Genomic DNA, 19573 nt, shown 5'->3' with positions numbered 1-19573 from the left:
TATTAAATCTTTAGTAAGATAATTAGCACTCTGTGCGTGTGATGTGCGAGCTCTTCTGGTCCTCCTAGTCGGACATAAGTTCGGACACCCTCATCATCAAAAAGTTAAAAAAAAAAAAGATGAACTAGACTTTAATTGGCATATTTCCAATACATGCATGGAGAAATGTTTTCCTTCCCTTCTACTATCATTCCCATCTACTATCATAGATACAAATAATTATACTACTATACATTAATCTTTTTCTTAATTAACTGAAATTGATTGGATCACGAGGTTGCTTCCGTGGCAGCAACTTTCACAACTTAAGAAAAAGGTCGGAGGATCAGGTGATGGTACCGAATTGAAATTGATTGGATACACTGGTTGTCTGCTTGGAAAAAAAAGTCCAAAATTTTGCTCAATCAGTGCGCTCTTGAGATTCTCGTTGAACATGGCAAACACATAAGTGTCTATAGGCCTTCCAGACCTCTTCGGCGTACCTCCTTTCACATGGTTGATCAAATTTTGGTTGTAGGTTCGTGCATTTTCGATTGAAGTATAAGCACCATCAGGAGAAGGCCATCCACTCTCCGATACAACAATTTCTAAAGCTGATCCCCCGGCCTTCTCTAGAGCAGAGTAGAAAGCGTCAACGATAGCATCAAAGAGGTTTCGATATTGAAATTGACCATCTTGATTAACTATGTTAGATCCGAATAAAGCATAATCAAGAGGGGCAATTGACGGATCAGCAATGTAAGTTAAGTAAGGGTACACATTGGCTAAAAGTGGTGCTCGGTTGTTTACTAGGAACTCAATGATTGGGTCAATAAATGAACGCACGTCAGGTCTAAAGGCACCTCGCGATGGTGGATAGGATTCACCAAGAAGACCTGTGTCGATCGCGGTTGACACCTTGATTTGGTTTTGTAGGCCAGCTGATGCAATTGCATTGTAAATGTTTCGCATTGCAGGCAAAACATTGGCAGCATTCGGGTCATTAGGATTTACTTCATTACCAACTGCAATGTACTTGAACCTTACACTAGAAGTGTAGTTCCTTATATTTCTGTCAACCCAGTTATTAGCGACTGAAGCATAAGATGCTAGATGTTGAAGGTCGTGGTTTGGCACACCGAGCATGAGTTCAATGTTGGATCCTCTAAGGGCTTTTAAAGTCGCTTGGTTAGGATCATAAATCCTCATACTACCTATGTTCATTGATCTATATAAATCAACTACTTCGTGTGGTGGTGGCAAATTGTTCCCTAGCGTTCCATAACAAACTCCAATGGATTGTACATCTACATAAATTGAATGAAGAATTAGACAACTTCGACTTCCCTATACAAATGCATGGGAGTATAGGCATAGTTCGGTGGGTGTGTGTTTATATATGTAATAATGACTTATAGAAAAAACTCATGACCCCAATCATTTAAGTCACAATCCATTGGTTGATACCTTTCCTTGGAGACGTATCTCCAAGATATGTGTTACGAGGGTACGCATAAATCCCAAACATTAGATTTTAAGTGTTGATAATAAGATTTTGAGTGTTGATAATATGACGCATACCCCCTGACACCCCTGACATGTTTGCTCACAGTCCAACATGCATTTGACATGTAGAGCAAATGACATCAGCGATAGAGAGAACTTCTCTCTCTTGCCCCGTTGCCTGCAGATTTATGTTTTAAGATTTCAAGTCTTCAAAAAGGTCATTGGGCACACATTGATTATCATATTGACAATCTAACATGCCTTTTAGATTTCATGAAAATGTTCATATTTAAAATATAAAAAAAATATTATTGTTTTTCGAGCTTGATCCAAGGTGCTGACAATGGACGGCCACCGAACACACAAATTTAAAAATAAAATTTGACGGTGAAAAATAACTATATTTTTTTAATTTGTTTTCTTTTTAAATTCATATAATTTTTTCTTATACATCCTCATTGCATCGGATCATGTTTTTTAATGTCACAAGGTGATCATATCAGTATTTATTTTTTTTCACTATGAGCAGGAGAGAGAAAGGGATATACGTCTAAAAACACGTCATATTATCAAAATTCTTAGATTTTGTGTTTATACGATTGGGGTCATTTATTGTCTTGTGATTTCCTAGAACCTAAACTGTATGTATGTATATAGGTCGTGAAGACTTTATCTGTTCTTGTGACTTCACCACCAAGTCAATGGGTAAGAAATATTTATGGAAAACAATAAATATTTGGAAAATGCTGGAATAACACAGGATATTTACTGCAATTCTAGCAAGTCTGACGTGGGATGTGCTCATAACCATAGATGTGTCTCCTCGCGATACGAGTAAAGATCATTTACCGTTATGTATGCATCTCCACGTCAGAATTGTAAGAATCACAGTAAATCCTGTGTCAACCCAGCACGACTAAATATTTGTCCCACCATTTGGACCCATCAAGTTTAATCTTGATTAGCAATTCTAAATTGTTGGATTTGAACATATATTTCATCAACGACTTTAGAATTATGCCAGAGTGAGGATTCCAAATCCATGATCAACAAAGAAAGCTACTATTGCCACACCAACTTTTACTAATGCCACACTAACTGTGTGCAAATCTTTGGTGATTTACATAAAAATTGGTGTGTCATTAGTAAAAGTTGGTGTGGCGATGGCAACTCTCTTAAAACAAATGTCTAAAATTGATAACATATAACCAGAATTATCAATCAAAATTTACGTGACTAACCATAATCTTATAGTTAGTAATGCTCTCCCTGTGACTTACACTTCTAGGAGTGTCGTGGGGTAGACCTTATTTTAAAGGTTACCCCATGTACTTGGGTAACCAGGTGATTGGTTATAATCGGTTTTCCCCCTCCCACACGATACACTTGTAGATGTTCCATGTGGTGGGAAAGCTTGTTTTAAAGGTTACCCCATGTACTAGAGTGACCAGCCATATAATTAGTTTTCCCTTCCCACACGTTACACTTAGACGTCGTGTGTGATAGGAGAGAGGTAATTAACTGGCTATAGCTCCCCCTCACCCACACAGTGTACCAAAGAAAGAAAGAAAGATAGAGAAAGAAAGAGAGAGATAGAGAAAGAAAGAGAGAGAGACTGACTTGTAAATTCCAAGCTAGCCAGTAGCAGTCCAAGAAACAGCAGAATAGCAGCCATTGAGAAGAAGTTACAATTGCTTATATATCTCATCATCACCACTACCCCTTGAACCTATTTGTTGAGAGAGGCATTTGTATTCGACGTGAGTCAGTGGGTGGATTCGCCTAATCTATACGAGGGGGCATATAAAGCTCTCGATCGAATATGGTGTTTGGATTCTTTATTGGTCTTCAAATTTCATCATCTAGAGAGAGAGAGAGATATTGAGAGGTCCCAAATTAACAATTTACTCGTCAATTATTACATAGAAACTAATACTTTCATCATCATAATTTCCATGTACATTCCTTAATCTGTCCATCTTCCAAGTCTTAGGTCTCTCTCTACTTTTTTAAAAGTCTTGGGGTCATGAAGTCTTTTATTTTAATGACTACTGATAATCTGATTCAGAGACGTGGCAATTCAATCAATTTATTTGATGTGACAGGCTTGGAATCATTGATCTGCTTTCCTCCCTCGGGACCCTCTTTAGTTAGGATTACATGATCCTATTACATCTAAAATAGTTGAAAATTTTACGCCAGTAATAACCATAACAAACAATATAAAAAGATGTAAAATCAGATCTAAAGAAAGAACACAACACGAAAATTTTGTCGGTCGGCATTGATGAGATCTTTTCACTATTTCTGTGAAAACTAAGGTTACAATCTCTCTATTACACTTCTTCTAAGAAAAATATAAATATCTCATTCCAATCATAAGACTTTGCTATTAGGGTTGCAATTTGGGCAAACCGATGCTAAGTGAAAAGAAAGGGGTAAATTCGACACGACTCTTTAATTAACACTAAGTGAAAAAGGGACTAATTTTGATGGACCTTGCTTTCAATTTACCCCTTTTTCACGTAATGAAAACCTGAAGCCAATGGGTTCAACCTGACCTCGGGTCAAGTCTCAGCATAGCTCGCTAGAGTTCAGGCCTGAGTTTGGGCAAAAAAAATTAAAAATATTGACCAAACCGAACAGGGTTGGGATCGAGCGTAGACGTCAAGTTGCCCAAATTGCCCGAATCCTAACTTAATATGATTATAATTTCACATTTCTGACCTTAGTTAATTATCATCATCTTTTTATTAACATTTACTTATAAGTTAATGTATGTGAACTTTGAAATATATTTTTATGACAAACAATTGCAAATTTTATATTTTATCTTTACATACCACTTACCTTTATATAAGTCATTATCATTACTACATTATCTAATATTAATGAGGAATGAGCCAACTTGACTAACCAGACTTGCATAGGGCTTGGGTTGAGAATTTCATGCCCGGGGTGGGTTGGGCACGATACGGGTTGGTGTTTGTCATTTGTGGGTTGGGTGCAGGTTGACTCCAAATCAACCCAACCCGACCGAGTTGTAGCCCAATTTGCTATGATATATAAACCATCGAAAGGGGAACTTGATCCTAGAACGGATAGTAATAAAATTGGTGTACAGTCCCTGGTGTACAATTCCTTCTATTAATACAAAACTCTACCGCCAATAGGATTCAAGGTACTAACATCGCAAAAAACATCATGATTAGTGATATCTAACAGTCGGATTCAATTATTTGGTGGGGCTAAAAGTGATCAACGCCCAATATTCACCCGACCCAAGATCCGACAACATGAAGGACTTGGATCAGAATTGTGTTTAATCAAGAGTCAAGATTCGAAGTCAGTGGTTCAAATAAGTGGATGTTAATTTGTACAAATGATGTTATTTTTGTTTCTTCCCAAAATCTTTCTCTTCGTTTGTTCTTGAGGTTTTAAGGTTAAAGAACAAAATGTTACCATATTTGACGATTAATTGATAAATTATCAATCAATTTATTGATTGAACAATTTAATCCGTTGAATTCTTCCATGTAGACTTTTATGAATTTTTGGCAATTTTTTGGAGAATTTTGCCACAATAGTATGAGGATCACACCATAGTGAATATAGTCCACAGCTAATTACCCAAGGATTAAGAACTTATTGAATCAAACATAATTTTTTATTTATTTTTAAATATTTATGAAAATAGACAATCCTAAGATCGACAAAACTAAGACACCATGACATTATCAAGTATTATCTCTTTATCAAGATAACTAGCCCTTTAATAGGCCTACTGCCATAGATAAGACAGTTCTTATTCAGAAACTAATACACGTTAATCTTTCTCTTAATTAACTAAAATTGATTGGATACACAGGTTGTCTATTTGGAAAACAGAGTCCAAATTTTTTCTCAATCCCTGCGCTCTTGAGATTCTCATTGAACAGGGCAAACACACAAGTGTCTATAGGCCTTCCCGACCTCTTCGGTGTACCTCCTTTCACATTGTTGATCAAATTCTGGTTGTAGGTTTGTGCATTGTCGATTGATGCAGCAGCACCAGCAGCGGAAGGCCATCCACTCTCCGATACAACAATTTCTAAAGCCGATCCACCGGCCTTCTCTACAGCAGAGTAGAGAGCGTAGACAAGTGCATCAAAGAGATTTGGATATTGAAATTGACCATCTTGATTAACTTTGTTAGATCTGAATAAAGCACAATCAAGATGGACACTTGAAGGATTACGGACGTGAACGAAGTAAGGGTACACATTGGCTAAAAGTGGCTCTCAGTTGTTTACTAAGAACACTATGATTTGGTCGATAAATGATCGCACGTCGGCTCTGGAGGCACCTCGCGATGGTGGATAGGATTCCCCAAGAAGACGTGTGTCAATCGTGGTTGACACCTTGATTTGGTTTTGTAGGCCAGCTGATACAATTGCATTGTAAATGTTTCGCATTGCGGGCAGACATTTGCAGCATTCGGGTCACTAGGATTTACTTCATTACCAACGGCAATGTATTTGAACCTTACATTAAAATAGTCCCTTATATTTCTCTGGACCCAGGTATTAGCGGCGGAAGCATCAGATGCAAGATGTTGAAGGTTTGGGTTTGGTGCACCGACTATGAGTTCAATGTTGAATCCTCTAAGGGCTTGTAGAGTTGCTTGGTCTGGATTCTCATCTTTGCTATGTTCCTTGATCTATATAGATCGACATCTTGTTGTTTTGATGTAAATTGTTCACTTGCCCTCCATGACAAACTCCAATGGATTGTACACCTTCATCAAATCAACAAAATATTAGAAAACTTTGAATTCCCAATAAAAATCTATGAGAGTAAACACATGTATGGGTTAGGTTCCCATGACTGCATGATGAATTAGGTAAAAAAATACATGATCCCAAACATTTAAACATAAAATACAACGATTGTTACTTGTCCTTGGGATAAGTATCTATGAGATATGTGTTATTAGGATACACATAAATCCCAACCATTGGATTTCGTGTTTACATGGTTGGGATCATGTATTTTCACACGAGTCATATATTCTTCACAAGTCACAGAAACTTGACCCATATATAGGTATATGGGCCACGAAGACTTTGTCTATAATCCCGCCTTCACGATGTCAATGGCAATAAACACATATTTTGGATAGAAATTTCAATAATTAAAATTTATAAATATAAAAAACTATAGTATGATTGTTGGGTCATGCTCCCGCTGTGACTAAGGACTTCTAGGCACATTGTGTGGTAGAAAAACTTGTTTTAGAGGTTACCCCAAGTATTGGTGTGTACCGGCTATTACTGGTTCCCCTCCACCATGTGGTGCGCCCAAAAGGGTTAGTGAAGCTATAACCGGTGTTTTGTTCCTATAGACTAGGAATGGTGTCTACTTGGCACGTTTTGGTTGGAGTTTAAAACGCATTGGGCTCTTATCCAAGGCGTTTTCTGTATTGTATGCAACAAGCTGCATTTAATCTCCAAGCAAAACGTACCATGTAGACATCGTCTGTTGATGTAAGAACGTTTTCGTTGGAGTTTAAAATACATTGGGCTCCTATCCAAGCCATTTTCTATATTGCATGCAACACGATGTATTAAATCTTCAACCAAAATATGCCATATAGACATCATATGTTGCTAAAGGAATGTTTTGATTGGAGCGTAAAATACATTGGGCCCCTATCCAAGCCATTTTCTATATTGCATCCAACGCGATGTATTTAATCTCCAACCAAAACGTACCACACAGACACCGTATGTTGCTATAGGAATGGAATGCCGTTCTGGATCCTGATTCCACACCAAATAGTGACATAAACATATATAAGAGAGAGAAAGACTTGTAAATTCTTAGCTTGCCATTACCAACCCTAGAAGAAGAAGCATAGCAGCCATGGAAGGGTTGTTAGTATTATAAAATGTAGCCATTGAGAAGAAGCTATAATTATCTCATCACCACTACCGCTTGAACCCTTTATATAGGGAGGGAAATGGATCCAATATTAAAGAGATAAGAGGTCCCACACCACTTACCAGTCAGACACTCCAAAGAAACTACAACCTTTTTTTTCTCCATTTTCAAGAGTATGGGTCTGGAATTCTTTCTTGCATTTATGTTTGGTTGCAATTTTCAATACTCCTTTGGAGCATTGAGAATAATACTACCTTTGCATGCCATACAGGTGGTCCATTCGATTCATCAATCAAGTTCAATCCGTGGTGATCTAGGCTGTATAATGAATAGCCAACTATTGATGGTTCAAATCCCCAATGGGATCACGGAAAAAACATATATAGAGTGTGAGGATATCTAGACATCGTATTTGATCATTTGGGCCACCTTAATTTGTTTTGTTCGTTGCAGTCAAGAATCTAGCTAACAATTATATGGAGATGGAGAAAAATCCAAGTCAATGGAAGTCAAGAACCGACTATTGCACAACATTAATGCTAATAGTCATCTAAGTGGGATCCTTGCTGTTAGATGCATTCCTACTAGCTAGATCAAATCGAACCAATCATTGGATAGAATTAATACTCCTAAAAAAAAATAAACAAATAAACAAAGGGAAATTACTTAAAAGACCATAGCGGAAGGACTTTTTTCTTATAGTCCCTAAGTTTGGGTGGTCTCTTAATGGTCCATTTAGTAAACCTTTTTTTTTCTGAACAGTCCATAGATCTCATCTCCTACATTTCTCATGATTAAATGCCCTAATCGTTCGAATTCAACGTTTTCATCTAAAAAATTAGATTTTTAACATCTCAATCGAATTTCAAAGACTCCATTCTGTCGGGAAGGATTTAAATTGGAAGAAGAAGCCATTTTCAAGGATGTTTTCAAATGTTTTGAAGATGTATGTCAAAAAATTAGGGTTTTGTACTTAAAAATTTTTTTTTTAATGAAAATCGATCAAGAATAGTTCTTTTGGTTGAAATGTATTTCAGTCGGACAAACTAGAAAATTAAAAATGGGCTGATTTTACTAGTGTCAAGTTCAACAATAAATAATGGCTAGTTCAACAGTAAAATGTGTGAACTCGACACTAAAAACTTCCTTTTTTGAAAAAATCGTGCGAAGGTTAAAAACATGTTGAACACGTTCCTTTTTTGGAACTTAAGGCCCGTGTGGATAAAATGGCTCTCTGCAAAAATGAAATTGAGAAGTACAAATTTAGGTACTTCTCATAAAAGTATTATTTTGACTTTTTTTTAAAATTGCTCCTTCAAAGCATTGAATCTCCAAACGATAAAGTGCTTCTAACTCCCTACTAGAACCAGAACCACTTAGAGAAGTCAATCCAAACAGGCCAATGTTTGGGATCATTAAAGACTCCTTTTGTTTTTTGGTTTTGTTTTGTTTTGTTTTTTAATTTTTAATTTTAGATTGATCTTTCAATTGATTTAATTTTTCCCTAAAATCAATCTTAGATTTATATGTTTAATTGCCAATTTTCTCTTAACCTTCATATTTTTTTTTTATAATTTTAGATTGATTTTTCAATTGATTTGATTTTCCCCGAAAATCAGTGGGTAAAATCAATCTCAGATTTATGTGTTTAATTGCAAATTTCCCCTTCCATATATTTTTGAGTAATTTTAGATTAATTTTTCAATTGATTTGATTTTCCCCTAAAACCAATGGATAAAATCAATCTCATATTTATGTGTTTAATTGCAAATTTCCTTTTAACCTCCATATTTTAACTTTCATATTTAAAGAGCTGTTATTGGCACCCCAACTTTTACTTATTACACCCAATTAAAAATAAAGAAAATTAGTGAATGAGGTGTAATAAATAAAAGTTGGGGTGACAATACAATCTTAATCATTTTTTTTTTTTTTTTGCCTAGATTTATATTTTTTATTGATTTAAAATTTTATATGAGTCTAAATATAATTGTAAATAAATTCTATAATACGTAAAAATTGAAGTGCCAATAGAAGTTTACTTTTTTTTCTACTAGATTTATATTATTTTAAGTTTAAAATTTTATGAGATTAAACATAATTGTACAGAACTTCTATCAATAGTGTTATAATGTATCGTAGTGTTGAGATTACTCTTTGTAACGTTGGAAGAGTGCATTTTAATTTTTAATTGGGTGTGATAAATAATTTAAGAAATTGGAGTGTAATAAGTAAATGTTGGGGTGCCAATCAGATTGTAATAAGTAAAGTTGGAAATAATTGTTGAGTACACATTGGGGTAGATTGCAGATTCTAAATTGCAAATCACATGATAATTCTCTGATTCAATGAAATATCATATTACATGGTCTAAATAATTAGGTTGATGTATAGACACATTTGTGAGTAGATTAATTAATTTATTTCTTTTCTTTACAATTTTGTATTTTATTATTTAAATTTCGTTTTTGCAGTTTTTATCAAGATAATGTCTAATCAACCATCAGGAAAGGCATATTAGGATTCAGCAATGTATAAAATTTAGGTGGAATGTTATGTTAAAGTAGTTCAAAAATATGGTAAAGGAGGAAGGGGTCTAACCTTAAAAGGACATGATTAAATAATTAATTTTAAATTATTTCAATATTTGTTTTGTAAATAAAAATAGAGAACTACTCTTGGCACCCCAATTTTTATTGATTACACCCTATAAAAAATCATAAATAAAAGTTATGGAGACAATAGAAACTTTCTCAGTTTTTTGCTAGATTGTTATCTATTTTTTATTTATTTTTAGAATTTTATATGAACTTAATCATAATTGTAAACAACTACTAAAATTGTTTGAACATGTGTTAGAATGTTGAGATTATAATTTGTGCCAAACCTTTGTAATTTTTTAAGAGTGTGATTTAATATTTAATTTGGGTTTGATAAATAATTTAAGAAATTGGGGTATAATTCAAATTTTTCACAAAAAATTGATTTTTATATAATTGTCACAGAAGTTAAAGTAAAATAATTTTTTTTTATGCAACTCCAACAACAAAAACAATTTTCTGCCAAATTTTCCATGATGTGCTCAAACAGTAGAAAATTATTTGCCTAACAAATCAATTGTCTGGCAAATGTGTTTTCTCTGCAATCAAACACGCCTACGTACATTTACCATGATCTATAACGTTTCCAGCATCGATATTTCTGTTCCCACCCAAATATACCTATTCTAGATATTGGATTTCGGTGGCAGATCTGAATCTTTGAAAACTCAACTCATTTGTTGCAATGTGGTAGGTATTTCATACTAAATTGCATTGATTGTTTAGACCATACAAATAGTATTTCATACTATTTTCATAAATACTAAATTCATTTTAGCTTTATATGCTCCATATGAGTAGTTAGCTAATAATGTTATTTTGTTATATTTATTTATTTGGTTTTTGACACGTGGTAACAATAAAATGACTAAGAATTCAATATTTTCTTTTCATATATTTTATCCTTTATGTTGGATTGTACATCTTTTTTTCATTTTTTTCTTTCTTCTTAGGCCTTGCTTGGTACAAATCTCTCATATTTTTGGTAATACTCATGAGTTGCTCATGTTTTTGTGATTCAATTTTGGATCATTATTTAATCGGGTTTTTCTTACCGATGCCACTTCTTGAGAACAAGTAAAAGTTGGGTTGCCAATATAAACTCTCTGTTATTATTTGTATTGCTAGATTTTTATGAGCCTAATCACAATTGTAAACAAAGGATTTTGTATTAGTCAGTCGATGGCTTACTCGTAGAATTTTACAAATTTTTGGAAAAAAATTTCAGAGAATTTTGTGACTATAGTGTCATCTGGTTGGGATATGCCTAGAGTTACGGCATCCCTATAGTCCTAAGCCCACCAAAGGATTAAGAAATTATTGAATCCAACATATATGCTTTTTAATATTTATGAAAATAGACAATCCTATCAGGCTTAGATATATAATAAAAAGTTCTTAGCAGATTGATACCTATTTAATACGAATCCAACTGAAACCCGATCAACAAAACTAAGACATCCAAATATTAAATCTTTAGTAAGATAATTAGCACTCTGTGCGTGTGATGTGCGAGCTCTTCTGGTCCTCCTAGTCGGACATAAGTTCGGACACCCTCATCATTAAAAAGTTAAAAAAAAAAAAGATGAACTAGACTTTAATTGGCATATTTCCAATACATGCATGGAGAAATGTTTTCCTTCCCTTCTACTATCATTCCCATCTACTATCATAGATACAAATAATTATACTACTATACATTAATCTTTTTCTTAATTAACTGAAATTGATTGGATCACGAGGTTGCTTCCGTGGCAGCAACTTTCACAACTTAAGAAAAAGGTCGGAGGATCAGGTGATGGTACCGAATTGAAATTGATTGGATACACTGGTTGTCTGCTTGGAAAAAAAAGTCCAAAATTTTGCTCTATCAGTGCGCTCTTGAGATTCTCGTTATGATTATAATTTCACATTTCTGACCTTAGTTAATTATCATCATCTTTTTATTAACATTTACTTATAAGTTAATGTATGTGAACTTTGAAATATATTTTTATGACAAACAATTGCAAATTTTATATTTTATCTTTACATACCACTTATCTTTATATAAGTCATTATCATTACTACATTATCTAATATTAATGAGGAATGAGCCAACTTGACTAACCAGACTTGCGTAGGGTTTGGGTTGAGAGTTTCATGCCTGGGGTGGGGTTGGGCACGATACGGGTTGGTGTTTGTCATTTGTGGGTTGGGTGCAGGTTGACTCCAAATCAACCCAACCCGACCGAGTTGTAGCCCAATTTGCTATGATATATAAACCATCGAAAGGGGTACTTGATCCTAGAACAGATAGTAATAAAATTGGTGTACAGTCCCTGGTGTACAATTCCTTCTATTAATACAAAACTCTACCACCAATAGGATTCAAGGTACTAACATCACAAAAAACATCATGATTAGTGATATCTAACAGTCGGATTCAATTATTTGGTGGGGCTAAATGTGATCAACGCCCAATATTCACCCGACCCAAGATCCGACAACATGAAGGACTTGGATCAGAATTGTGTTTAATCAAGAGTCAAGATTTGAAGTCAGTAATTCAAATTAGTGGATGTTATTTGTACAAATGATGTTATTTTTGTTTCTTCCAAAAATCTTTCTCTTCGTTTGTTCTTGAGGTTTTAAGGTTAAAGAACAAAATGTTACCATATTTGACGATTAATTGATAAATTATCAATCAATTTATTGATTGAACAATTTAATCCGTTGAATTCTTCTATGTAGACTTTTATGAATTTTTGGCAATTTTTTGGAGAATTTTGCGACAATAGTGTGAGGATCACACCATAGTGAATATAGTCCACAGCTAATTACCCAACGATTAAGAACTTATTGAATCAAACATAATTTTTTATTTATTTTTAAATATTTATGAAAATAGACAATCCTAAGATCGACAAAACTAAGACACCATGACATTACCAAGTATTAAAATTTCTTTGCAAATCGATGCCAATTAAATACGAATCCAACTCAAAATCCAATTGACAAAACTCAGACACCATGACATTATCAAGTAGTCTCTCTTTATCAAGATAACTAGCCCTTTAATAGGCCTACTGCCATAGATAAGACAGTTCTTATTCAGAAACTAATACACGTTAATCTTTCTCTTAATTAACTAAAATTGATTGGATACACAGGTTGTCTATTTGGAAAACAGAGTCCAAAATTTTTCTCAATCCCTGCGCTCTTGAGATTCTCATTGAACAGGGCAAACACACAAGTGTCTATAGGCCTTCCCGACCACTTTGGTGTACCTCCTTTCACATTGTTGATCAAATTCGGTTTGTAGGTTCATGCATTGTCGATTGATGCAGCAGCACCACCAGCGGAAGGCCATCCACTCTCCGATACAACAATTTCTAAAGCCGATCCACCGGCCTTCTTTACAGCAGAGTAGAGAGCATAGACAAGTGCATCAAAGAGATTTGGATATTGAAATTGACCATCTTGATTAACTATGTTAGATCTGAATAAAGCACAATCAAGATGGACACTTGAGGGATTACGGACGTGAACGAAGTAAGGGTACACATTGGCTAAAAGTGGCTCTCAGTTGTTTACTAAGAACACTATGATTTGGTCGATAAATGATCACATGTCGGCTCTGGAGGCACCTCGCGATGGTGGATAGGATTCCCCAAGAAGACGTGTGTCAATCGTGGTTGACACCTTGATTTGGTTTTGTAGGCCAGCTGATACAATTGCATTGTAAATGTTTCGCATTGCGGGCAGACATTTGCAGCATTCGGGTCACTAGGATTTACTTCATTACCAACGGCAATGTATTTGAACCTTACATTAAAATAGTCCCTTATATTTCTCTGGACCCAGGTATTAGCGGTGGAAGCATCAGATGCTAGACGTTGAAGGATTGGGTTTGGTGCACCGACTATGAGTTCAATGTTGAATCCTCTAAGGGCTTGTAGAGTTGCTTGGTCTGGATTCTCGTCTTTGCTATGTTCCTTGATCTATATAGATCGACACCTTGTTGTTTTGATGTAAATTGTTCACTTGCCCTCCATAACAAACTCCAATGGATTGTACACCTTCATCAAATCAACAAAATATTAGAAAACTTTGAATTCCCAAAAAAAATCTATGAGAGTAAACACATATATGGGTTAGGTTCCCATGACTGCATAATGAATTAGGGAAAAAAATACATGATCCCAAACATTTAAACATAAAATACAACGATTGTTACTTGTCCTTGGGATAAGTATCTATGGGATATGTGTTATTAGGATACACATAAATCCCAACCATTGGATTTCGTGTTTACATGGTCGGGATCATGTATTTTCACACGAGTCATATATTCTTCACAAGTCACAGAAACTTGACCCATATATAGGTATATGGGCCACGAAGACTTTGTCTATAATCCCACCTTCACTATGTCAATGGCAATAAACACATATTTATGAGAAACTATAAATATTCACACCCCCCCCCCCCCACCACGACCTTTGGATAGAAATATCAATAATTAAAATTTATAAATATAAAAATCTATAGTATGATTGTTGGGTCATGCTCCCGCTGTGACTAACGACTTCTAGGCACATTGTGTGGTAGAAAAACTTGTTTTAGAGGTTACCCCAAGTATTGGTGTGTACCGGCTATTACTAGTTTCCCCTCCACCATGTGGTGCGCCCAGAAGGGTTAGTGAAGCTATAACCGGTGTTTTGTTCCTATAGAATAGGAATGGTGTCTACTTGGCACGTTTTGGTTGGAGTTTAAAATGCATTGGGCTCTTATCCAAGGCGTTTTCTATATTGTATGCAACAAGATGCATTTAATTTCCAAGCAAAACATACCATGTAGACATCGTCTGTTGATATAAGAACGTTTTCGTTGGAGTTTAAAATACATTGGGCTCCTATCCAAGCCATTTTCTATATTGCATGCAACACTATGTATTAAATCTTCAACCAAAATATGCCATATATATAGACATCATATGTTGCTAAAGGAATGTTTTGGTCGGAGCTTAAAATACATTGGGCTCCTATCCAAGCCATTTTCTATATTGCATCCAACACGATGTATTTAATCTCCAACCAAAACGTACCACACAGACACCGTATGTTGCTATAGGAATGGAATGCCGTTCTGGATCCCGACTCCACACCAAATAGTGACATAAACATATATAAGAGAGAGAGAGACTTGTAAATTCTAAGCTTGCCATTAGCTACCCTAGAAGAAGAAGCATAGCAGCCATGGAGGGGTTGTTAGTATTATAAAATGTAAGCATTGAGAATAAGCTATAATTATCTCATCACCACTACGGCTTGAACCCTTTACATAGGGAGGAAAATGGATCCAATATTAAAGAGATTAGAGGTCCCACACCCATTACCAGTCAGACACTCCAAAGAAACTACAACCTTTTTTTTTCTCCATTTTCAAGAGTATGGGTCTGGAATTCTTTCTTGCATTTATGTTTGGTTGCAATTTTCAATAGTCCTTTGGAGCATTCAGAATAATACTACCTTTGCATGCCATACATGTGGTCCATTCGATTCATCAATCAAGTTCAATCCATGGTGATCGAGGCTGTATAATGAATAGCCAACTATTGATGGTTCAAATCCCCAATGGGATCATGGAAAAAACATATATAGAGTGTGAGGATATCTAGACATCATATTTGATCATTTGGGCCACCTTAATTTGTTTTGTTCGTTGCAGTCAAGAATCTAGCGAATCTAGCTAACAATTATATGGAGATGGAGAAAAATCCAAGTCAATGGAAGTCAAGAACCGACTATAGCACAACATTAATGCTAATAGTCATCTAAGTGGGATCCTTGCTATTAGATGCATTCCTACTAGCTAGATCAAATCCAACCAATCATTGGATAGAATTAATACTCCTAAAAAAAAAACAAATAAACAAAGGGAAAATTACTTAAAAGACCATAGCGGAAGGACATTTTTCTAAATAGTCCCTAAGTTTGGGTGGTCTCTTAATAGTCCATTTAGTAAACTTTTTTTTTTTTTTCTGAACAGTCCATAGATCTCATCTCCTACATTCCTCATGATTAAATGCCCTAATCGTTCGAATTCATCGTTTTCATCTAAAAAAATTGGATTTTTAACATCTCAATCGAATTTCAAAGACTCCATTCTGTCGGGAAGGATTTAAATTGGAAGAAGAAGCCATTTTCAAGGATTTTTCAAATGTTTTGAAGATGTATGTAAAAAAATTAGGGTTTTGTACTTTTTAAAAAAAAAAAAATTTTAATGAAAATCGATCAAAAATAGTTCTTTTGGGTTGAAATGTATTTCAGTCGGACAAACTAGAAAATTAAAAATGGGCTGGTTTTACTAGTGTCAAGTTCAACAATAAATACTAGCTAGTTCAACTGTAAAATGTGTGAACTCGACACTAAAAACTTCCTTTTTTGAAAAAATCGTGCGAAGGTTAAAAACATGTTCAACACGTTCCTTTTTTGGAACTTAAGGCCCGTGTGGATAAAATGGCTCTCCGCAAAAACGAAATTGAGAAGTACAAATTTAGGTACTTCTCATAAAAGTATTATTTTGACTTTTTTTTAAAATTGCTCTTTCAAAGCATTGAATGTCCAAACAATGAAGTGCTTCTGACTCCCTACTAGAACCAGAACCACTTAGAGAAGTCAATCCAAACAAGCCAATGTTTGGGATCATTAAAGACTCCTTATGTTTTTTTGTTTTGTTTTGTTTTGTTTTTTATTTTATTTTTTAATTTCAGATTGATCTTTCAATTGATTTAATTTTTCCCTAAAATCAATCTTAGATTTATGTGTTTAATTGCCAATTTTCTCTTAACCTTCATATTTTTTTTTTTTTATAATTTTAGATTGATTTTCCCCGAAAATCAGTGGGTAAAATCAATCTCAGATTTATGTGTTTAATTGCAAATTTCCCCTTCCATATATTTTTTAGTAATTTTAGATTAATTTTTCAATTGATTTGATTTTCCCCTAAAACCAATGGGTAAAATCAATCTCATATTTATGTGTTTAATTGCAAATTTCCTTTTAACCTTCATGTTTTAACTTTCATATTTAAAGAGCTGTTATTGGCACCCCAACTTTTACTTATTACACCCAATTAAAAATAAAGAAAATAAGTGAATGAGGTGTAATGAATAAAAGTTGGGGGTGCCAATAGAATCTTAATCATTTTTTTTTTAATTTTTTTGTCTAGATTTATATTTTTTATTGATTTAAAATTTTATATGAGTCTAAATACAATTGTAAATAAATTTTGTAATAAGTAAAAGTTGGAATGACAATAGAAGTTTACTCTTTTTTTTTTACTAGATTTATATTTTTGTAAGTTTAAAATTTTATGAGCCTAAACATAATTGTATAGAACTTCTATCAACTAGTGTGATAATGTATTATAGTGTGGAGATTACCCTTTGTAATGTTGGAAGAGTGCATTTTAATCTTTAATTGGGTGTGATAAATAATTTAAGAAATTGGGGTGTAATAAGTAAAAGTTGGGGTGCCAATCAAATTGTAATAAGTAAAGTTGGAAATAATTATTGAGTACACATTGGGGTAGATTGCAGATCTTAAATTGCAAATCACATGATAATTCTCTGATTTAATGAAATATCATATTGCATGGTCTAAAGAATTAGGTTGATGTATAGATACATTTGTGGGTGGATTAATTTATTATTTTATTTTTCTTAAATTTTTTTTTTTAAATTTAAATTTCATTTTTGTAGTTTTTATCAAGATAATGTCTAGTCAATCATCATTAAAGGCATATTGGAATTCAACAATGCATAAAATTTAGGTGAAATATTAATGTTGAAGTAGCTCAAAAATATGGTAAAAGAGGAAGGAGTCCAACCTTAAGAGGACATGATTAAATATTAATTTTAAATTATTTCAATATTTGCTTTGTAAATAAAAATAGAAAACTACTCTTGACACCCCAACTTTTATTGATTACACCTCATAAAAAATCATAAATAAAAGTTGTGGAGCCTATAGAAACTCTCTCAATTTTTTGCTAGATTGTTATCTATTTTTTATTTTTTTTAGAATTTGATATGAACTTAATCATAATTGTAAACAACTATTAAAATTGCTTGTACGAGTGTTATAATGTTGAGATTATAATTTGTGCCAAACCTTTGTAATTCTTGAAGAGTGTGTTTTAATAGTTAATTTGGGTTTGATAAATAATTTAAGAAATTGGGGTGTAATAATTAAAATTTGGGGGGCCAATAGTAACTCTCTAATAATTTAAGAAATTGGCGTATAATTCAAATTTTTCACAAAAAAAAAAAAAATTGATTTTTATATAGTTATCACAGAAGTTAAAGTAAAATAATATTTTATTATGCAACCCCAACAACAAAAACAATTTTCCGTGAAATTTTCCATGATGTGCTCAAACAGTAAAAAATGATTTGCCTGACAAATCAATTGCCTGGAAAATGTATTTTCTCTGCAATCAATCACACCCTAAGTACATTTAACGTAATCTGTAATGGTTCCAGCATTGATATTTTTGTTCCCACCCAAATATACCTATTCCAGATATTGGATTTCAGTGGCAGATCTGAATCTTTGAAAACTCAACTCATTTGTTGCAATGTGGTAGATATTTCATACTAAATTGCATTGATTGTTTAGACCTTACAAATCTTCCATTGGTAAGTTAAATTCATTTTAGGCCCTGCTTGTTTGCGTCGCAAACCACTGTAAATGCAAAATTTTGTGGTTTCAGAGTTTTACATTTATTAGATTTTACGTAATTTTACAATTACAGTGCTTGGTTGTATCCAATGAAAATTTTTGTGTTTGCTTGGTTATTTCGAAAATACACAAAAAATTGCAATTTATGTTTTCTTTGAAAAATCATAATTTTCTTATAAAATCTAATTTAAAATATAAAGAAATTGACATTTGGCTCCATCATTTTTAAACAACTTGAAAAACCACAAACTAATATTTATTTCCGTAAGAGATTAACATTTGAAAGATAATTGCCTATTTGAACCAACATTTGAAAGATCTTCCAATTTGAACCAACCAAAAAGGTAAATTAATAAATAAAATAAATGTCAAACCTACCATTGTCATTAGTAGAAACCAAATACAAACAAACTTTTTAACATGAGCAAATGAGTCTACATTTAACATAATTCATATTAGTGTGTTGATATGTAATGTATCAACTAATTAAGCTATTTTTTTTTTTTTTTCGCTAAGCAAACAAGGGATTATTAGTTAAAGGAGATTTGAACCTTAGGTCATGGGATCAACTCTCCTCAAGCCTTACCACTTAGCTTAGTGGCATCTTCATTGTCAACTAACTAAGCTATTCATATAGGGTGAATCATACCATTAGGGGTTAGTTGAGATGGTAAGGGTGATTGGGTATGATCCCAAGTGTAGGCATCAAAATTTAAATGGATTCCCATCACTTTCTAAATTAACAAAAGCCTCTTACGATCATATTTCATGAATCTCGAGGTAGATCTGTTGAAATTTATTGTCGATACCAGGTCACACCTTTGAATCTCTATAGAC

At 33.7% G+C, this 19573-nt stretch overlaps 1 protein-coding gene and 2 pseudogenes across 1 annotated transcript; all 3 read right to left on the bottom strand.

Moving 5' to 3' along the window:
* Positions 1-193: 193 nt before the first annotated feature.
* Positions 194-3452, bottom strand: LOC147383985 (glucan endo-1,3-beta-glucosidase-like). Its single transcript, XM_086426035.1, has 2 exons — positions 3106-3452; positions 194-1286 (listed from the first exon to the last, which is right to left on the bottom strand). Exons 1-2 carry the CDS (start codon positions 3194-3196, stop codon positions 247-249), a joined length of 1131 nt encoding a protein of 376 aa, XP_086282161.1. The 5' UTR covers positions 3197-3452; the 3' UTR covers positions 194-246.
* Positions 3453-5144: 1692 nt separating this feature from the next.
* On the bottom strand, positions 5145-7428 carry LOC147383984 (lichenase-like; annotated as a pseudogene).
* Positions 7429-13064: 5636 nt separating this feature from the next.
* Positions 13065-15249, bottom strand: LOC147383983 (lichenase-like; annotated as a pseudogene).
* Positions 15250-19573: the final 4324 nt, after the last annotated feature.

Source organism: Akebia trifoliata, chromosome 15 (genome assembly GCF_017979445.1).
Source record: "Akebia trifoliata isolate Shusen 1 chromosome 15, ASM1797944v1, whole genome shotgun sequence".
Taxonomy (NCBI): domain Eukaryota; kingdom Viridiplantae; phylum Streptophyta; class Magnoliopsida; order Ranunculales; family Lardizabalaceae; genus Akebia; species Akebia trifoliata.
The sequence above is the reverse complement of the archived record's forward strand: the minus strand, read 5'-3'. Positions and strand labels throughout refer to the sequence as shown.

Excerpts from the sequence above, each read along its gene's own strand:
- LOC147383985 (XM_086426035.1), bottom strand. The coding sequence starts at position 3,196 with ATGATGAGATATATAAGCAATTGTAACTTCTTCTCAATGGCTGCTATT. Across the intron at positions 1,287-3,105 it reads GGCTAGCTTGGAATTTACAA|ATGTACAATCCATTGGAGTT; the intron begins GTCAGTCTCTCT and ends CAATTTATGTAG.